This window comes from Nomascus leucogenys, chromosome 20, assembly GCF_006542625.1.
Source record: "Nomascus leucogenys isolate Asia chromosome 20, Asia_NLE_v1, whole genome shotgun sequence".
NCBI classification, from domain to species: Eukaryota; Metazoa; Chordata; class Mammalia; order Primates; family Hylobatidae; genus Nomascus; species Nomascus leucogenys.
In genome coordinates, this window is record NC_044400.1 from 61,341,329 (window position 1) to 61,362,876 (window position 21,548).

General features: G+C 39.5%; 1 protein-coding gene across 4 annotated transcripts in view; it reads left to right on the top strand.

The window, feature by feature from the left end:
- Positions 1-21,548, top strand: part of PPARGC1A (PPARG coactivator 1 alpha) — a 300,453-nt gene that overhangs the window by 206,504 nt on the left and 72,401 nt on the right. For 3 of the 4 annotated variants that reach the window (XM_030800949.1, XM_030800951.1, XM_030800950.1), the window contains exon 2: positions 1,300-1,479. In XM_030800949.1, coding sequence (XP_030656809.1) covers positions 1,300-1,479 — 180 coding nt within the window. Of the gene's footprint in view, positions 1-1,299; positions 1,480-11,151; positions 11,190-21,548 lie in introns of those variants that run through there. The other variant, XM_030800952.1, reaches the window with a different exon arrangement.

The following is a 21,548-nucleotide window of genomic DNA, read 5'->3' on the forward strand; positions in this document are numbered from 1 at the left end:
TGCCTGGATGTGAACAATTCCACAGCATCTCTCCAGACCTTGGAAGGCAGGGCCATGAGGGTGCTGCGTCAGTGTGTGCCTCCTGATGTAGACACCCCCACTTACAGATGGATGAAGTCCTTACTGTTCTGGCAATGTCAGACCCCTGCAATAGGAGTTCCTGCAGTGTTCTTTACTGTCTGCAGACTGACATTAGCGGTTAGGTAGCCAATTCAAGTTTAGGAGACCACCTCATTGGTAAGGGGAGTCCACTTGCCTCCAAAAGCCACATGGTAAAACAGTTAAAAGACTGTCTATTTCATGTAAGGGGATGAAATACTTTGGCAATCTAAAATAATCTTGGTGATAAGCAGCCCAGCCATGGTAGAAGATATTTTAAACCTCTCAATATGTAGAAATTATTTTAAAACTCTAAACAAAAATAGTTATTTTGAATTCACGTAGAGCACAGTTTAGATATACATAAATAATGAACAAAATATAGTGATGGTATGCTATTGTGAGTTTTCTTTTCCAGGTACTAGGTGATTCCAACCGTACACACACATACGCATGCACACACATACACACGCACACACACACATCTTGCAAGTTACATACAAAAGCCGTATAGAAAAAAAAAATTATGATTTTTGTCCTTCATCTTAAGGAACTTGCTTTTGCCTTTAAGGATGAAGTCCAGAAAGTCATGAAGAGTCAAATAAGAGTAAATGATTTAAATAACAATTCAGGAGAACCACAGATGAGTCAAAGGGCTTTGCATCATTAGTTGCTAAATGAATTATGTGGATTATAATGCTTAAAAGGAGTGTAAATGGAGAAAATTTTTCCTAGTGTAGTTCCTCTGTTCTTTTTCCATTTAGCAATAGTTTATTGAGTGTCTATTATGTGTGATGAAATTTCCAAGGTAAAATCAAGTTTGTATTATGGTTAACTAGAAGACAGTTTAAAACTTTGGAAGCAGTAACTATCAAACAGGTACCTAGGATTTTGTACAAAGGGGTCCAAAAATATCTAGTTGATTTCTAACTGGAAGAATCGGAGAAGGCTTCATGGAGCATGGTATTTACCATGTGTTTGGAGGTAGATTTTGGATGGAATAAAGCAGGGAAATTATCCTTCAGGAGCCAAGTGAGTAAAGATTTTAGGATGTTTTTCCCGGTGATTAAAGTGCCAGAAACTAGCTTTGGTAGTGTCGTTGAATTAACCAGGCTTAATTCCTATCACATGCTATTGCAGTTTAATAAATTCCTGTGGTTAATGGAAGCTTTTTTAAATTTTTTTTTCTGCCTCCTGCAGTGTGCTGCTCTGGTTGGTGAAGACCAGCCTCTTTGCCCAGATCTTCCTGAACTTGATCTTTCTGAACTAGATGTGAACGACTTGGATACAGACAGCTTTCTGGGTGGACTCAAGTGGTGCAGTGACCAATCAGAAATAATATCCAATCAGTACAACAATGAGCCTTCAAACATATTTGAGGTAAGGACATCCTTTGGAAACATTAATTTTTCATTGACTTTGGCTTGGGCCAGACTAACATGGTAATAGGCCTGAATGCATAATGAGTTCTTACTTTGCTATCATCAAAAGACTTTTCATCACAGTTACATACTTTCTAATTTATGGAAAAACATTGTTTGGAAAACAAATGTTGTATTTTTATTTTTTTAAAGATTTAAAAAATAAATCAACTAGGGACTAGGAATCAACAACTGTGAGTGAGTTAAACTGTGTTGAAATAATAAAGGGTTGTGAAAGATTAGTGACAAAGAAGAACAAAAGTCTAAACCTGTTTATTCCTATTTCCCACAGAAAGAATGAGCAATAAATGGTACCTCATATAAATTAATAAATAAGAAGGCCTTTCTTTTTAACCAAGGGGGTAGATGTCTACCTTTATTTACTTTACTAATTAGGTGAGCTCTTTTGATTATTATTATTAATTATATTTTTGGTTCATATCTCCAATTTCTTTATATAATGGGAATTTCTAAACCTGACTAATCTACTGTATACTTATAAATCAGTCAAAATTCATTTAGTTTTCAATAGCAAGAATTACCTCCGTGACTCCAGACTCTTATTATAAGCCTACCCTGTAATAAAGAATGTTAATCTATTCCTATTAAAGTGTTACTTTGAGAAAAGGAATTCTTTCCCACAAGATCAGTACTCATTTACTTGAAAATACATTATTTTTTATAGGAACAAACATTTAGTGAGTACTCTGGCAAGTGAATTAAATGAAGAATGACATATCAGCTAGTTTTCTTTATCACAACCGCCAGTGCCATCATCATCATCATCTAATGTTTTCTGAGCACCTACTATGTGCTGGACTTTTCTTATTCACCAGCAAAGACATTTCTTATACTTCCATGTTATTTGGTTGAAATCTGAGTCTTAAGAAAGCCAAGTTTAAAATATTAATTGAGTTTTTCTGGAACCCAGCATATAATACATGCTGAATAAATGTTTGTTAAATCATGAGTGAATGATGAATATATTAATGTTGATAACAATAATAGTAATGACAATAATGGCCAACATTTCGGTATACTCATGCTTAATATATGTCATCTCATTTGTCCTTGAAAACAACCTATTGTTAGGTCCTATTATTATCATTCCTGTTTTACATGTGCAGACACTGAAACTCAGAGAGGTTATTTGATTTTCCCCAAATCACACAGTTGACAATAAAGACCTGGGATTTGAACCCCAAATTTATCAGACTTCAAAGTTTATATCCCTGATAAAAATAGAGAACCCATGAATTTGGGTGACAGCCATCCTTTACAAAGACATATCAAGCTGCTTCTTTGCTCAATATATTTAAAAATAGAACAGAATCTTTCCTTTCAGTGTTGGTTGGCATGGAGGTAGAGTTAGCTGGTGAGCTGAGACGGCTGTAGGTTCTGCCGATGGCTGAGATTTTGTAATACCTCTGGAGATTAAGTGGGTTTTAGAAGAATGCTTAAGGTAGTAGAGTTTGGACTGGGGAGACAGAACAAGGTGGAGGAAACACTGAAGGTTGTGGTTAGTTCTACTTTCCCAGGCTTCTCAGCCGGGTCTTAGAAAGTTCATGTGAGGACTTGGCCAGTTAGAACTGGTAAATTGAACATTCCTCACTCAGTACACTTGTCAGGTTACAGGCCCATTCTAAGTCATGCTGCATTAAATAAACAGTGCTTTAAAAAATGTCCATTTCCATAGACCTCTTATCTAAAAATCAGCTATTTCATATCAGGTGAATGCCATGCATTTTGTAGAGGCTAGAGAATAACTTAGCAGTAGGGGGAGATGGCATAGGAGTCAATGCCTCTCTGGTGGACTACTTTAAAAAAATACAACTTCCTCCATAACTTTTATGTCCCTGTATTTTGTGTTGTGGTATTTGTGAGAAGTACTTCACATTTATACCTTCAGGAGACTTGGTTCAGCATCTAGTTAATTATCTACATGTAGGTGCTTAATATATGCCATGCCACCCTTTTTGTCTTCCTATGTCATATTCTATGCTAATAAAATTATTTTCAACACTCTAAAACAGAAGTTCATTTAATTTAGTCTCTCATTAGGTCATTTTAGACCAATGATTCTCAACCAAAGGCAGTTGTGGTCCCCGCCCCACACCCCAATTCAAGGGACATTTGACAATGTCTGGAGGCATGTTTGGTTGTTATCACCGGGGACAAGGGGAGGCTACGAGCATTTATTGAGTAGAGACTAGAGACAAGGGATGCTGCTAAACTTCCTACAGCATACAGGACAGCTCCCATCACAAAAAATGATTCAGCCTCCAATGAAAAAAGCACTGAGGTTGAAAAACCCTGCTTTTAAATAAAGTCACAGACTGCCCGTTTATAAATTACTAATGATTAATTGGTTAGATTTCTGAGAGAAGACACAGTAAGGTACTGGATATAAAGAATGAGAAGTCATATAACGATATCAGGATGCCTGGGGCTCCAGGACTAATATGTCAGGTATTCTCTTAGTGTCAGAGGGCAAAAGTGGCTGTTTAGGTAAGTTCCCATAACAGTTTTCTCTGACGTCACAAAGCCCATTCTTTATCTAGGCAAAGGGTAAGGTCATATGTGGCAATGCCCTTACCAACAGCAGCAGCTTCAGGAGTATTTGCATGGTGTGAGGACACCTCCACTCTTTGCCCTCTAGTGTTAAACTCAGGCATCTTTTCTATAATGCGAAAGGAAAGTGTGTTTTAAGCAGAGGTGACATTCTAAATTTGGGTGTTCCCTGTGAAGAAGGTTCGTATGAAACCAGATAACTCTTTCATGGCCACAGGTTTGTGTTGCTTCTACCAAAGCAGCATTTCAGGGAAGTGCCTTCCCAGGGCCAGGCACTCACAGTGGACTTTTCACCTGCACTCACCTTCTTCCAATTTGCAAAGCCCTGCCTCATCACATTTTGAGAAGGCCTTGTACTTGAGCAAGTTAAACAGTCACGGGCTCTGCTGTCTCTGATCTGACAATAACAAACATTATCTACTTTGGATTCCCAGAATAAAATCAGGCACTGAGTAGTTAAATGCTTTTCCCTGACTCAAGTAGCACGTCAAAGACACCACTGGAAACTGGCCATCAGCTCTCTGAATTCTCATCAAAGCAGAAAGTGGGATTTAGGGGTAGATAATAGAGTGGCAGAGTCTTAAAATGTTGAGAGTAAATTATGTATTTCTTCTTTTTGTTTCTTCCTTATGTTTGAATCTAAGTTTAATTTTTATTTAATATCACAAACTTAATAATGATAAAAAATGAAGCTGAATGTCACAATTTGAGAAAGGGAATTCTGGGTGGTGGCAGAGGGGTAGCGACATGCAATGGCACATGTTGGTTGAGTAACTGGACACACAAACAATGTTCTCTGCTTACGCAACCTGTGTTTGGATGTGTAAATGCAGGTGACCAGGTACAATTCAGAAGCCACTTTAAAAAGCAAGGCAAAAGGCTCAGAAGTCACAGCCTCCAGTGAATCTGATCCATGTGTAAGGAAAACAGGATGCGTCCCTGGACCGGCTGGTAGCAAGATTTATGTTTCAGAATATTGCAACATAACTTCCTTCCCTCTGTTGCCTTTGTGCATTGTTTGAAGGAGGAGAATAAAGGACTACTTTTACAGCACAGCAGTGTGTAAAGATGGATGGCATGGGGTTAGTTTAAATAGCATATTGGCCTTTCTGGGTCACTGTGGGCAACCTTGTCCCTGGTTTATTTTAACACCTGCTTTAATGCCTCCATGATACAACTGAATGGGCATCTTTCATTCATTCGTCTGTTACTTCTGAATGAAGCTACTTGGGGTTCGTTAGAATGATGGCAAGTGAGAATGCAGTCGTTTCTAGGTCATTACTTGTAATACGTTCTGAGGCCTGCCTTTGCTGGTGGGGAGAGAAGGACTCTAACAGCTGTAGCCAGCGTTCATGTTTGGTCATTGCTGGAACTCTCAGGAAGCCTGAAACTGTGAACTTTGTAGCAGAAAAGGGTGAGTGGTGGTTTTGTATTTGTGTGTAACTTATCCTGCTGTATGCCATCAAGGAAATGAATGTGGACGCTTTCAAAACTACTTGGTTATTCTAGTGGGAATATCGATACTTTACATTTCTTCATTTGGCTTTCAGTTATATTCTAAATTTTGCAAAAATGGACATATATTATGTGCCTATCAAAAAGTTAAAAATAACAAATATTGGCAGTTCAGCAGACCATGAGCATTTGGGGAGTAGGGAATCTGCCTGTCTTTTTCACTGACATTTTTCTAGATATTTTCTTAGAAAATAGCAGAAAGTAAGAACTCAACAAATACTTGTTGCATAATGAATGCGTTGATCTTCATATGTTTATTGACGGAATGAACTGCGTTAGGTAATGTGAAGATTATATACAAAGCACAAAAGAAGGCCTGTGTCCTAAAGGACTTTAAATCTAGTTTGGGAGGCAAGATGAACAAATGTAAAACAATTAGGAAACCATGCAAGGCTGTGTATACACATATACAGGTATATGCATGTGTTTTTATTTCTTAGCAATTGGAAAACAATATAAGACTGTATATTCATGTATATGTATATATGTATATGTACCTACATAGGATTATATATATATTTGCAATTTGCAAACATTGCAAGCTCGTGTATGCATATATGCATGCATATATATATGTGTGTGTATGTATGTATGTGTATTTCTAGCTGAGGAGATAAACAGCAAGAATAAATTCATGAAGCCTTGTAAGAGAAGAGGAAAGTGTTTTCATAGAGGGGATGTGGAGGTGAGGAGCTTGGTTTACTCAAAGTAAAATACATATTAATGGGAACACAACATTAGTGGGAGTAAGTTTGGATGTAAGGTAGGTACAAAATTACGGTGGGTCATGAGAATCCAGTTGGAAATGTTTAGAGTCTGTTTAGAAAGTAGGATGTCATTGAAGATTTTTAGCAAATCAACATAATGGAGGTGGTATTTAAGAGTGATAATGCTGACAGTCCTAAGAAGTGTAGGCAAGTAGGAAATACGGAAAATCAGACAGCAGGCCGTGCTGCATTCCAAACCCAATGTGATACAGGTACAGGGAAGGGACAAGGTGATAGCAGAGGGGGTGGCATTCAGGGAACAGATTCAAAGTACCTTGAAGGAAAATTCCATCAGCACTGATAACTCTGAGTTAGGATAGAGAGAGAGGTGGTAAGGAATGCTAACTCAAAGATATTCCAAAGAGAAGCAGAACCTCGTGGATATCGTTCCTGGTTAAGTTTCTGCTCACCTTTAGGAGCTGAAGTACTTTCCAACATTCGTGAGTCATTTTACAAAGGGGCCCTCTATCTTTCCACTGCCTCAGGGACAGAACATATTTAACCCAATCCACAAATTTACGTGGTGTCTGCTTTTTTTCACTTGTCTCCTTGGAGGAAATTCTGCAGCCTTCCATGGTAATGAATTCCTGCTTCTGACTGTGCCTGTGGCCAGACAGACTTTTCTATGAATGCAAACCTCTTGGAATTTTAACAAAATAAATAGACAAGAAAGAAAGAATGCATGTATACACAACCTCACCTTAATTTAATCATTGGAAGAATAAATTCTTTTTTGTTATGTGGGAGGACTGAATTAATTTACAATAATCACTTTTATAAGACTTCTGGGATTTCCAATTTGCAATCAATAAATGTTTGTCATTTAAATTAAATTTACGGCCCACAGCCAGATTTTTGCCACACTTGGTAATGACACTTACAAAGAACATAGACTTCAAGTAAGAAAATAATAGCCATTTAAGTGGAGAGATAATTGGCTGTAACATAAGAACATTGAAGAATGTTGAAACTCATGGAGACTTATGGAGAATTTTAAAAATCTACGTTGTACTTATCTTTGCATTTGTAGTCTACCACAAAATTCCAAATTCTGGGTATAAATCAGTTAGATGTTCATCTTGGAGAGTCACAAATCAGGAAGCAACAATCTGACCCAGCCTGTGTGCTGCTTTATTTTCAGCCTCTCCTGTCGGCTTATCTTGCAGGGAGACTAAATAGTGTTGTTCGTTTGTGTGTGTGTGTGTTCATCTACACACCTCATTTAAGCACTGTTGTTTTAGACTTCTCGGCTTGATAACATCTGGCTTATCTTGGGAACATCTGGTTTATCACCCCATTTCTTCCCTGCCATTATGCTGACCACTGGAAAAATATGGCTCAGGAGTTCTGACCCACAGGGCTCTGTCTCCTGGCATCAACCCTTGCTAATAAATAGCAACTCACAGGATGCAGGTTACATGACCATCTTTCACTGGCACTAACTTTCCTGCTGGTGGCTTTTGTTAATGGAAGGTGTGGCTAGGAGAGATGAGTTTGGCTGCTGTTTTTTTTTTGTTTTTTTTTTTTGTTTTTTTTTTTTTTTAATGGAAGTTGATTTGGTTCTTAGCCATTTGCAGTTTGCAAAGTGAGAATGTGTATGTTTCATTAGGCACGATGATTTTAGAAAGTGCTATTTTGTTTTTGGGGATGGGAAAAACCAATGATTTCATGTCAGATACTCTAGGCACTCCAGAAAGTAAACTGGGATATTTTATGGGCTTATTGTAGGTTTTTCCAACCTTCCAGAGTCTCAACTGGTTCATCAGAGTTACTCTGCCTGGATATCTTTGGGGCCAAAATAGTGGAGACCCAAATTCACAAGGAGGAAATCTTGGAGCAGAATCAGGAAAAAGTAGCTCATTGCTTCTTAGATTTACTTCAAAGATATAGTGTAGGTGAAAGTAATCACAAGGTTCAGGGTGCCGCATTGGACAAACTGTCTATTTGTATAGCAACCGTGTGTCTGTGTAGAGACCTTATACACTTGCTGTGTTTATTTGTCCATGCACCACTATCTCCACGCCAGGTCCTGGAAGCACAGCCCAGCAGATGACTCACCTCTGGATGAAATCAACACACAAAGCAGATAAAAAGCTGAACATTAAAGACCACATTGTTAAAGCAGAGAGCCAAATTGTTCCTCCACCATTCCCTATCCCAGACTTCGCATCTAACAAGGTTAATTTGTCCCTATAATTATGTGCCTATTCTTTGAGTAATGAAAAATTTTATTGTGGGTTTTATAAAATGAATTGCCTGTGATGTAAAACAATTTCAGTAAGGACCATTTTTTTCTTCTTAACCTCTCAGGTTCCTTTTAACTTTTTTTTTTTTTTTTTTTTTTTTTTTTTTGAGACAGAGTCTTGCTGTGTCGCCCAGGCTGGAGTGCGATGGCACGATCTCGGCTCACTGCAACCTCCACCTCCCGGGTTCACACCATTCTCCTGCCTCAGCCTCCCTAGTAGCTGGGACTACAGGCGACTGCTACCACGCCCAACTAATTTTTTTTTTTTTTGTATTTTTAGTAGAGACGGGTTTTCCCCATGTTAGCCAGGATGGTCTCGATCTCCTGACCTCGTGATTCGCCCTCCTCGGCCTCCCAAAGTGCTGGGATTACAGGCGTGAGCCACTGCACTCGGCCTCCTTTTAATTTTTAAGACTGTGCGCTCAGAGGTACATTTGAAAGCAAGGCAGGATCTTATGCTTTACTGTAGCTAGAATGAGAGCAGGAGAAAGGGGAGAGAGATTCACAATGAAGTACGCACTCTTATTCTTGGCAATGGCAGAGTTGTTTGAAGCTAAATGACTTCTTATCCATTAAGCCATTTGTCCCAAAGTGATGATAGAAGATACTTTTGTGCCTTTTCTTTTCCAAAATGATAGAGTGATTTGCACAGTTTCAGATTCTAAACACTAATATTTTGTAGACCTGCCCATCTCCATTACTACTGCAAGTTATTCATTCAAGATTTGCAGCCAGATGGATTAATGAATTACCAGATCTTGCATAAAATGACTTGGCCTGACTTAAACAACTACTTTTTTTTTTCTTTCTCCTTTCCTTTTTTGGGGGGTGGGGTGGGGAGCAGTGTTACAATGGGTGTTAACGGGCTGTAGAGAGAGTGAGCCCCCATCGAGTATTTTTAAACTAGCTTTTTTAAAGCTTCACTGCACTTTTTCATTCTTTCTGAACTTTTGCTCAGAAGCGTCAGTTCAAGGAGGAGCAATCAGGCTGGTAGAGCAGAGAGGAGGAAGGAGACTCAGTAGCCAAATCCCTGGTGGCCGCTGCCCTTCCCTGCGCCAAATCAGCATGATTTATCAGAGTCCTCTCTTCAGCACAGACCTGAGAGTGAGTTCCAGGGTCCTCCTCACACAATATGCATAGCTGGAGCTCTGAACTTTGAAGGAAAGCCTCAGAGCTATTTGCAAAGTGCTGGTGCTTAGTGAATACTAAATTACATTTAGGAAATTGTCTACTGCTACCAGTTATACTTCATTTTTATTCTTGACACAGACACCTAAATCAGAGAACAGTAACATTTCAGAGATTATGGAAGCAGTTTGGGTATGTTCCAACACTATAATAGGATCAGAATTTTAAGGCCTTTTGTATTATTACCAATAGTCACTTAGTTTCTACTGCAGTGTACTTTGTAGGGAATTACAGCTTTTACTAAAAAGATTAAAATGCTATTATGCAAATGATTGCAGTATGTTATTATGTTGACAAATTAACATCCATGGCTCAACACACAAATTAACTAACTATTCTATCTGTGTTATTAAGGATTTAATAAAGTAACTGTTAATAAAAATGGGTAGCTTGGAACTTTAGTAGAAAGCAATTGTGATTTAACACATGGAACTTGAGCATTGTGTTTAATGTTCTAGGTGATATAATGGTAAAATAAAGTTGAAAAAAGCACATAGAAAAACCAGAACTGTGTGAACAGCAGAGCTGCTTGCCTGAGAGGCTGATGAACGTGAACTAAATGGCTTCAAGCTACAATGTACAGTGGGCAGCATAGCAATAAATCTAAGCAAAGCACACAAAACATCTTCTATTAATAAACAGTTCATTGAAATGATAATTACCTTCCATTACGTGTTTGATATGTTCCATACACACAGAGAATACTTATATTATTCTAAAATGGATCACAGAGCAAATTTTGCTGTGGCGAATGGGATTTAGCTGAAGAATATCATTGGGTGATAAAAGAGAAGGCTGGGTTCGGACTAAGATGGCTTTACAAACAGGCTGCAAATTGCTATTCCTGGCTGTTCATAAGAGATCATAAAAGCAAGGAGATAAGAGCCGCCAAGGTCCCTGAGAAATGAATGTATGTGATTATGTTATCTCGTAGGTTGGATTTACTAGACAGACCGACAACACCTTCACTTTATCCCAACAGGAAAAGTAGAAAGAGATACAGGTTTTGGATAGCAAACTTTGTTAGAATAGGAAATTCCAAAACACTGTTAATTCAAATGTTTCAAAAGAGAGCCAGGATTCCAGTCACTGACTTCTGTGCTGGATCTCAAAAAAAGAGCTAGGGATATGACCTAATATTAAGCAAATAAATGAAAAAGAAACAAAAGAATTACAAGAACATCCTGGAGAACTAATTCTATATTTCGCATATTTTGGACTCATGTTTCTTAATTCTCAAAGATGTTGAAGACTTCTAAGTCCACAAACAATTATCTTTTTAGGTCTCCCTATTGAGGGATACTAACTTGAACTTCTTAGTGGGAATATCTGGATGTGCTTAAGAAGTGTACAAGCAGAGAAGACACCGCAAAGTTGGTCAAGGTTTGTGCCCTTGCATACAATACAAGCAATTTATTTTGTTCCAAATAGCACCTCTGTGGTTGCAAAACTACTTATGCAAATTTTTGATATCTAGCTTTAGCAAGGTGCCTGGTTCCTTCATTTCCTCCCACATTTGGATAAATTGTGTTGTTCTTCACTCTTCCAAATTTGTCCTTGTGGAAGCGAACACTTGTAAATTGGTTGAAGCTTGCTAAGAGAAAGAAAGGGAGGGGGTAGGGAAGAGGAGGAAAAACCTGACCAAAAGCAGTTGCTGTGACAGCTTATGATTTGATGGTTTGTGGCCTTGTCCTGTTCTCAGGCACCTGATCAAGAAAGTGGTACAATCCTGTTATGCAGACATTCTGGAAATCTTGCCAACATTCACCTGACATGACCAAGGTTTAAAGTCCTTGCTGTAACTTTATAAAGCGTAGTGAGAGTGTGTGCCTGTGTGTGTGCATATACACTCTCTCATATCCTTTTTTTGGGGGGTGGGGGGGAAGTGATCTTTGCCATAGAAGGGTGGTAAAATAATTAGTCCAATAGACAAATGTCTTGGCCCGTGTTTAAACAGAGCTTTAAGGACACAGTGTTCCCAAGAGTCACATATCTAAATACAAACCAGTGTCAGCTGCCATGCAGACCAAAATGTAATAGCCTGCTTTCACATAGGTCATCGTCAATCCATTTTGGTCGCAGTCACACTGCACATCTGTTTCTGCGAGCTGCAGCTTCTTAAGGTGGCATTTGGACTTCATAAGAACACAAACAACCAAGCTATAAATTGCCACTGCTGGAGTTACTTTGAATAAGTGTATACTGTTTCATATTTATAATGGTGAGGTTTCATAATATTCACAGTGAATATATAACACCGATCAGTTCAACAAGCATGAAATTGTATGTTGTCAACTTGTCACATAAATAGAGTCATATTCTGGCTTGCGATAATGTTGAACTAACATTTTTTCCCCCAGAATTGTTGAGAGGGTCACAAAAAAGTGAGGAGGTAGCATTTCCTTTGGGTAGATAACCAGTCAAGGCTATTGTAAAGTTGATATTACTGTTGATGAGTTCCTTTTCTCCCCTCCCTCCAAAGCACTAGCTTTTCTTGGGTGAATGCTAATTGGCTAATCTGGTGTGTTTCTGCTGTCATATAATGCTATCATTTTCAGCTAGTACTTGGAGGCTTTTTCTGGGTTGGGTATTTGTGAGTAGCTTTTTTTCCCCTTTAAAACTTCTTTTTTTTTTTCTTTCTATTCTTGTAGTGCAAATCAGTGCTAATTGTCATGAAATTCTCTAGCTGTACTCTGGCAAGCTTTCCTGTTGCCTTTTCACCCCAGTTAACTCTTAACGTAATACCAGAGCATTAGGAAATAGTGAAAGCTGGACATTTTATTCAAACTTAGTTGAGATAGAGAATTTAAAGAGATGCAGCAAAAATTATTGAACCAAATTTGCACCTTACTAAAAAGAGAAAGGAAGAATGAAATGTGCTTGCCGGTAACTACAGAGAAACTCAGAGACCAGTTTCCACAGTGGCTGATATTTCTGCACCAGAGGCATGGTAGAAACTGATGCAAGTCTGTTTTCACTTTTGAGAAATTCTTAGATGTGTTCAACCTTCCTCATCTTTCTTCCAATGGCCTGAAGACAAAAAGGCATTGCAATCTGTATTATCTGGTTAAGTTGCTAACTTCCACACCTTGAGATAGTACTTCAGATCTCTAAAGCACTACACAATATTACTGAGGATTATTACCAACATTTTTCTTTTCATCCCATATCACTTGGGATATGGCTGGTCACATTTTTTTCTTTCTTTTTTTTTTTTTGAGACGGAGTCTTGCTCTGTTGCCCCAGCTGGAGTGCACTGACACGATCTTGGCTCACTGCAAGCTCCACCTCCTGGGTTCACGCTATTCTTCTGTCTCAGCCTCCTGAGAGATCAGCTGGCACTACAGGTGCCTGCTACCACGCCTGGCTATTTTTTTTTTGTATTTTTAGTAGAGATATTTTTAGTAGAGATGGGGTTTCACTGTGTTAGCCAGGATGGTCTCGATCTCCTGACCTCATGATCCGCCCACCACGGCCTCCCAAAGTGCTGGGATTACAGGTGTGAGCCACCACACCCAGCCCACATTTTCTTAGACAAGAACCAATTCACTGGCTAAAGCTCTCAGTTTCCAACTTCTGCAACATCTTCACATTTCTTCTTGCTTGTGGATTTTAAAAGTTCATCTCTTCTCTCACTTATTTACTTACCCATTCATCAAAATATAATTGTCATCCATTAGCATGCTTAGTGTTTGGCCATTTTGGGGGGATACAGTGGTTAAAAGTAAACCTAGTCTCTGGCTCCATGAAAATTTGGTTAGTGATGAAGACAGACCTTTTAAAAATAAGATAAGCTGTCTGTTTGAGGAGAGCAGGGAATTTCTCCATCTGTCTGTTACCCAGTTATCACTAGCAGATAAATTCTGCTCTTCTCCTACTTATTGTCTTTAGAAATGCCTTCACCTTGAAATGGAGTTCTGCTGGAGAGCATTTCTCCTAGCTAGAGGAATATTCTATACCAAACCAAGATCTGTTCTACTGCCCCAACAAATGCAGGGCAGTGGGACAGAATATTTGAGGTTGGAAGACCTGAAATTTATGATGTCCTACACACAGTATATTAAAATAGCAGTTTGCCTATTGGAATTGCAGGGTGGCCAGGGGGTGTGGAGGGGAAACAAGAGGAAGCCAACCAAGGGAAGACCGCAAGACCATCAGTGGAGAGTTCTTTAACCAGTGTGCAAGTCTGACCTGACCAGAATGCTGTGCCCTTGGTGGGGATTCTATGGATGAGAACTGTTTGGTACCATTTTAGGTCTGTTGACCTTTCTATTTGAGAATGGCATTTCAGTCCAGCTGGAAGGACTGACACACTTTTTGCCTGTTTGAGACACTTGGTGTATGTGGCTTTTCTCTCTCTCTTGGATCCATCATCTCTAAGTGATAGCTCCTTGCTTCATGGGGTAATGCTATCCAGGGGCTATCCTGCACCCTTGGAAGAGGCATGTGCAGGAAGAATGCTACCAATCCCTTTCCTCTTCCCTCTAGAGGTACCAGGCATTACATCCCTGCCAAGCCTTACTCAATTAGATCTCTTTCAGATTCCTATAATACTCGAGCTTAAATCCTCTTCTCCACAGTTCTTTCTGAGAAATTTATTTCTGCTTTGAAACGGCTCTTGTATAGGGGAAAAGTGCCTCTATTATAGGACCGCCCTTGGTTTTTCCACTGGGCTCTTGGCTTAAGGACATTAGCTTCCCTAGGTGCCATCTCATTTTCTCAGATGAAGTTATAGCTTCTGTATTCCAGACATAGTTCTCCTGGGTGTCCAGGGATCCTCGCCAACCCAGATTCTGTCCAGATATGTTCCCATGTCAGAATCCTCTTGTGTCTTGCCAGCCCATACTTAGTGGGGACACCCTGCTCTCTCCTCTGAGCTGCATATCTCAGCCTGCATTTTTCATTTAGGCAATGCTGTCTGATAGGCAGGTTCACCTCCTATTCCCACTGGAGAAGAGTCTGGGCAAATGCCTGAAAGTTTGAACACAGCAATGCCGTATAGGGTAAGTGACTTCTTTTCCCTGCTGGTCCCCATTTCCAGGGCTCTGTGTGCAACAGATTTGAGAGTTACATTAGGTCACAATGCCACTGTCTAGCTCCTTTAATCCTATCACCAGCAATCCCAGCAATGTAGCTAAGGTGGCTGCCCCTGTCCTAAAGGAATTTGTGTCAGTTTCTCCTGGGACAAATCTAGTCTGGACCGCTTTGCAACATTTGTTGAAACTGAAAATTTTGACAAAGACTTTCTGTTTGCAAAGAGCCAACAAATGTTCTGTGTTTCGATACATTTGGAGGTTACGAAATGTTGCCTGGTCTTGGCAGATAACTAAGTCTGGGGACTCACATAGTGCAAGCCATGCCCTGTTTAATTTGTCTTTCAATGGTAAATGTGTTTCTTCTGTGATTCAGCATAAGGGATGATACCCTCCAATAGGACTGTGTGACCTCCCTGCTGCTTTTGTGGTATAGAAAAGAAAAAAAAAATGGATACCACTTTTTTCCTTTAGTTGCTGGTTTATTTTTATTTCCAGCTACGTCTTTTATAGTTGAAAGAGAAGATGTATGTTCCATAGATAGTATGCGTTTTTATGGTTGTTTTTATAATTCATACTGGAAAACCTAATTTCTGTAGCCATTAACAGTTTAGGATTATTAGTTGTCTGAAACATAGGTGAGAAGCACACTGTTTTTAAAATGTCTCTGAGAAGCCAAACTAGATTCAGAAAAATTCCCTCAGATGGAGCACATTTTATTCCCAGATACACTTCTTCACCCCTCACTTAACACTTGGCTTCCTTTTGCTGCTTATGATTTAAATGAATCCTGTTGTCTAATGTTCTATCCGATATGTAATGTTCTATGAGCACATATGACATTAGAAGAAATGGTTTAGAAAATTCATGAAATGGTGACAGTAAAAAGATAATGGTGAGCAGTGACAACTGACCCAAAGAGACAAGACTACAAACTACAAAAAGTTGACAAACCCTGAAAATATGACAGTCTGGGGCCTTTTAGTTTGAGGGAAAATAATCCTATATTTCTCAATAGGTCCATACAGTCATTTTGCAATACCAGACAGTGCTACCAAAATCAATCCTCATAATTTTTAAAGTGGGGAAAATATGTAAATGATTCGGAAATCTTTCCATAAAAAAGCTTTCATAAAAAGTTTGGTGCTTAAGCAAGTTAAGTTCTTTGATTTATCTGCACCAGTGCCGATATGGAGTAAAGCCTGATCATGTGAGGAAATAGGTGAGGCATATATAAAAACACAAACACGTAGTTTTAGATCTAACAGATTTTAATGGAGTTTGGGTATTATCCTGTAAGTGTTTCCTGTGTAGACTTCAATAATAAAGAAGTGCTCCATGAAATATCGAACTTCGTTTTATAATCTGTTAGATTACATCTTCCCTTAAAAATACAACTATTGAAATTTTCTTGAATAAAGAGACCACTAACTTCTTTTTCCTTATCAATAGTAAAGCTTTTTGGCTACAGGGACATTGGTCAAGACAAATATAGCTCAGTAGAGTTATCATGAAGTAAGCAATTTCCCACATTACTTTAGAGTGAAGTCGTCTATACTTTTCTCCTTCGTGGCTTTCCATATTTATCCTACCCAGTCCTCAAATAAGCCACCACCCCAGCAATGCACAACACACTTGTAAATATTCATTTGGAGCATATGAAATCATAATATCAGTACAGAGACTAACCCCGCCCTCCCCGCCATTTTGCTTTGGAGACCCTCATAAATAAATGAACAACCTTAGAGCTTTCAAAACAATCATTAAGATGTGCTACTTGCTTTTGGATAAAGAATTTCAGATAATGTACAGGACTGGGCTTCCTAAATCTAATTTCTGTCTAAAAACCTAGGGAATGCTCTAGCTGTATCTTCTCTATCCAAACTCTCTTGACTGATTCTGGCACCTTTCACCTGAGAATGCACAGCTCAAGGTGCTCTATATGGACCCAGAGCCTTGGTCAGGCCACGACCCTTCATTAATATTCAAACTTTGGCAGTTTCAAAGAATGCTGCCCTCCTCGACCACTGTGAGCAGTCCAGCTCCCCTGGTACTTTCTCTCATGCTTATCCTTTGTACGAAGACATTTGTGTCTTTCTTCATGTCTCTTTCAGGAGTAATTCTTCCCCTTGTTCAATTTTTTCCTTTCTCTTTATGGCTGTCATAATAGCCCCTGATACAGCCAGGCAGCCATGACCCTGTCCATCACTCACCTGCAAGCTATTCTTGAACCACTGGATGGTCCCTGAGTGACTAGATTAATGGTGCCAGTGGTGAGCCTTTTCACCTGACCTTTCATCCAGTGACATAACAAGCTGATTCCAGGCTGTGTGCAAGGCTGGCTGCCCTGCCATCTCTGCACCCTCCATGAAACCAATCAGTGGAAAGGAGAGTATCCATGCAAATTAAGTGCAGAGGCAGGGATAGAATAAGGCGTGCAGTTGGGGGTTATCAGAAATTAAATCTGTCTTCCTTTGAGTGCCATTGGAAATGAGTCTTAAGGAATGAGAACCCAAAGGAAACTTTCCACAGACACCGTTTCCATAAACGGTATTGTCACAATGTGCTATTTTAAAGACTGGTTGTTTCGGTCTGTGTTTACATTAAGCCTTTACCAGGCACGGGATAAACTATCAAGTCCCGAAATTTAGGAAGGTATGTGTGGCCATCTTTGGCACAAAGTGAATTTTTGTTGTCACATGTGCAAAAAAGCATCTTTTTCTTTTGTTAAGGCCTTTGAATTGTGGTCCAGCTTTCTAGGTAATAGCTTTTTGGCTAAATCTCTCAAGGTGCATTATAAACTGCATGAGGGAAAGAGGGACCTCATCACCTCCTCAGTCCCTAGCACAAAGCTGTGCACATTAAAACTCTCTCTAGTTTCTGTTAATGGATGGATTTACAGGGGTTCTACCAAATTCAGAAAGAGAGAGAGAGAATATAACATGACCTTCCCAGCCATTCAGACCAATCAAGCTAAAAATAAGACATATCCAAGATCTGAGAACATGTTCTCCAAGAGATGGTTTGTAAGCAGAGCCAATAGTGACAGCAGTGTGCTGTGTGTCTGCCAGAGTGTCTGTGAACTTACCCACTAACTCAGCTACAAGACTTGCTGTTCAGATGAAGATATATGGAGCTGGGAGACATGTGGTTGTGTTAAGCCAATATGCGTTGGTGGGTAAAGGCGCTGCTATATGTCTACTGAAGACATAGAGCATTTATTCTTCTCTCCCGAAGAAGAGGAAATGGCTCTGACACTCAATGAAGAGCTCAGGGACAGGTACCTTACCGGGGTTCCAGAGCATGAAAGTAAGTGTGTCTCTTTTCAAGGAACCCGCTGTTCCTAGGGAGCTCATGAAAATGCACGGGCACAGCTTGCCCATATTTCCTGGCTGGTTTTGGCCCTCTCAATGGATTCGGACTTCAAATTTTTGCAACTGTTTTTGTCGTTGTTGTTGTTGTAGTTTCCTCGTTTACGATTGTAATGAAAACAGTTTACCTCTTGTGGAAAAGTGTGCATGATTGTATAAGTTTACCGTGCCATACTTGTAACGCAGTTACCTTATTTTTGGAAGAATCAAGCATAGGGGCTAGAAAGAAATCCTGGGCTGGGGAATGATGGGTAATTTCTCAAGGCATTCAGATCTTTCAGAAGTTGTGAATGATTCTGACCTTACTTTCACTTATAGTCTGTGATCATGGGAACCAGGATGCAAAAATAGCAGAGAGAGGATCTCCTTCACCTTAATTCCCTGCCCTTTTCTGGTGTCTGTAGTACAATTGACTATATGAACATCATTGCTATTTTAGCAAAAGCTGGTGAGCTATCTTTGTTAGATGGGACGTTCTACCCAGTCCAGGATTTTAGTCTGACTTTCATGTTATAATTCAGTATGTTCCTATGCAGGATGCTCTGATGCAGAAACTGATTTCATTCATTCTTAAATTGACCCATTTATCAACTATTTTAAAAAGCAACAACTACATGCCAGGAACTAATTTAAGCGCTCATAAATACAAAGATGTATTGAGTACATAATACCTACGACACAGAATTTTCCCTTCAGGAGTTGGTTGGCTAGTGAGAAAGACAGACTTTGGCAACCAATTATAAAATAAGGGAATGCATTCTGTATTAAAGTTAGAAATGAAGTGCCATGAAGACACAGATAGAGGAGTAAAAATGTCCGTGAAAAGGGTGAGAAAAGAGAAAATTTGATAATTGTTGCTAGATTTTTTTACTCGTGAGTCTTCAATAAGTCAGAAGTTAAATACCCTCTTACTTATTTATAAAATTTAGCAAACTGCACTTCCCACCTCTTAGGAGGAAGACAAGAAAAAGGATACACATAGTAGGTTCTCAATAACATTTGAAAATAAATTTGCCTTCTAACAAGTCCCGTCTATATTGCACTGCGCAGTTCAATGGCTCATTAGGTTTTAACAAAAGCAGCGCAGCTAAATAAGAAGGATTCTTTAGTCAAGCACCCCCAGGCAGTATCTCTGAGAGCAAATGTGACAAATAGAATCAGAAATGAATTAAATAGTCAGCTACAGCAAGCCAAGCTAAAAAAAAGAAAAGCTCTGAAATGACCCAAAATGGAAACATATTACAGTTATCTGCATTCACAGCACAGAACAAGTTTGGTCGTATTTAAGATAATTCTCTAGTGCCTGCTATTTTTAGCTCAAGGGTAAGCTCCTCTAAGAGTCTTTCGGCATTGCATCCCTTTAACCTGGCCTAACAAACTAAGCCAATAAGCTGTCTGATTTTCCTGGTCCATCAGGGAGGAAGAGAGATAGCTAAAACAAACCATTTGTGGGGAAAATGTTCGGCCTATCTTGTATTAAGAGCTTTTTTCATATAGATTTTTAAAACATCCCAATATTAAGTGTTGCCTGTCAGAGACCAAAATGTCAAGCTTTGCTGTTTTGAAATTGTAGGCTCGTGGTTATAAAAAGAGGATTTTATAGGCCTAGTCTAATGGAAATAAACATTACTCCATTACCTTCAGTAAAACCAAATCTTTACAGTTCAAGCTATCATTATTAATGTCTATGAGAAGAAAGAAATGTTTCTAGGGCTTTATTTATTTTTTTTTTAGGTAAAGAAAGACCGGCGAGCTGTACCATAGCAAATGAAAGTTTTCTTAAAGCATTCTCCTCAGTGACTTTGCAGTGTGTAATTTAAAAGCAGAAAGCAAAGAAAATGCAGTTTTAAAACACTAGGCTGGCTATTCCTGGTATCTTTCTTTCTTACATATCAACAACTCTTTGTGAGCCTATTGCTCTGCCAATTCTTGTCTGTCTGTCTCTATATAGTGTATACAAACAACTTCATCAACTATTTTTCACCACCTTCTAAGTGCACATGTGCATGCGTGCGTGTGTGTTTAGGAATAAATGTGGGCTGTCTCAGTTTAAGCCATATAACTGCATGTGTAGATTACAACACTTAACAATATACTAGTTTCCACTGATTTCATCAGAAACCATGCTGCTGATCATCAAAGTTTAAGACTGTTCTCAGGTTGACCAGTTTACCTACGTTCTGAAGCCTGAATTTGCCAATTTAGTATGAAATAGATTTCAGCCACAAATGCTACCTGTGAGGCAATTAATCACCAGATATTTATTGAGTTCATATTGTTATGTGCAAGGTGTTACGCCAGGTGCAGTAAGAGGTGGAAAGGCCTCAGTCCTCAATGAGACTTGTCACTGAACTGCAGAAATGAGATACCCATGTTGATAGAATGCCACCCAAGGAAATTTAAGACATTTATAGAGTCCCTACTGTGTCCCAGACACCATGCGTGGGTCTTCTCTCTTAAGAGGTCTGATTCTACCTGAATTACCAGCCTTCTCATACACATTTTATTGGGGCCGTGCTAAGTGTCAATCACTACCCTTGGTTATGGGTGGTTTCTGTCTTCCCACAGATGAGGAACTTAGGACTGAGTATTTAAGCAGAACTCAGATTTCCTGGTTCTTACTGCTTCTCCTCAGTGTCAGAGAAGAAATGGGTATTTTCTATCAGGAATCCCCAGAAACGCTGGCCAGTCACATTGCCATGTTCAAGGATATATTTGCTGGACTGAGATGGTCCATTGACGGTTGAAGGATCAAATTGTGACTCTTTCTTTTCTTTTGGAGGCAGAGTCTCGCTCTGTTGCTCATGCTGGAGTGCAGTGGTACCATCTTGGCTCACTACAACCTCCGCCTCCCAGGTTCAAGTGATTCTCCTGCCTCAGCCTCCCGAGTAGCTGGGATTACAAGCAAGCACTACCATGCCCAGCAAATTTTTTGTGTTTTTAGTTGAGATGGGGTCTTACCATGTTGCCCAGGCTGGTCTCAAACTCCTGAGATCAGGCAATTCACCCACCTTGGCCTCCCAAAGTGCTAGGATTACAGGCGTGAGCAACCGCACCCGGCCAGTGGTGCCTCTTTTTTGCAGAGAACTGCTGGTTGCAATTGCAATTGCAGTCTGCTGCCAATGAGGTCTTTGGTGCTTTGCAAGCTTGCTACTGATCTTTAGTCCCCTTTAAGACCGGCTGTTAATCTTTAGCACAAGGCTGACTCTGCAATACAGTGCACACCAGGTTGCCTAACTTCTTGTTTGTGTGCTCCCAGGGATCAGAAACCAGTTTGCTGTTTCCCCCCAAAACCACAAGCCTTGGGGTCATTATCTCTATCTGTCCTTTGTTCTCCA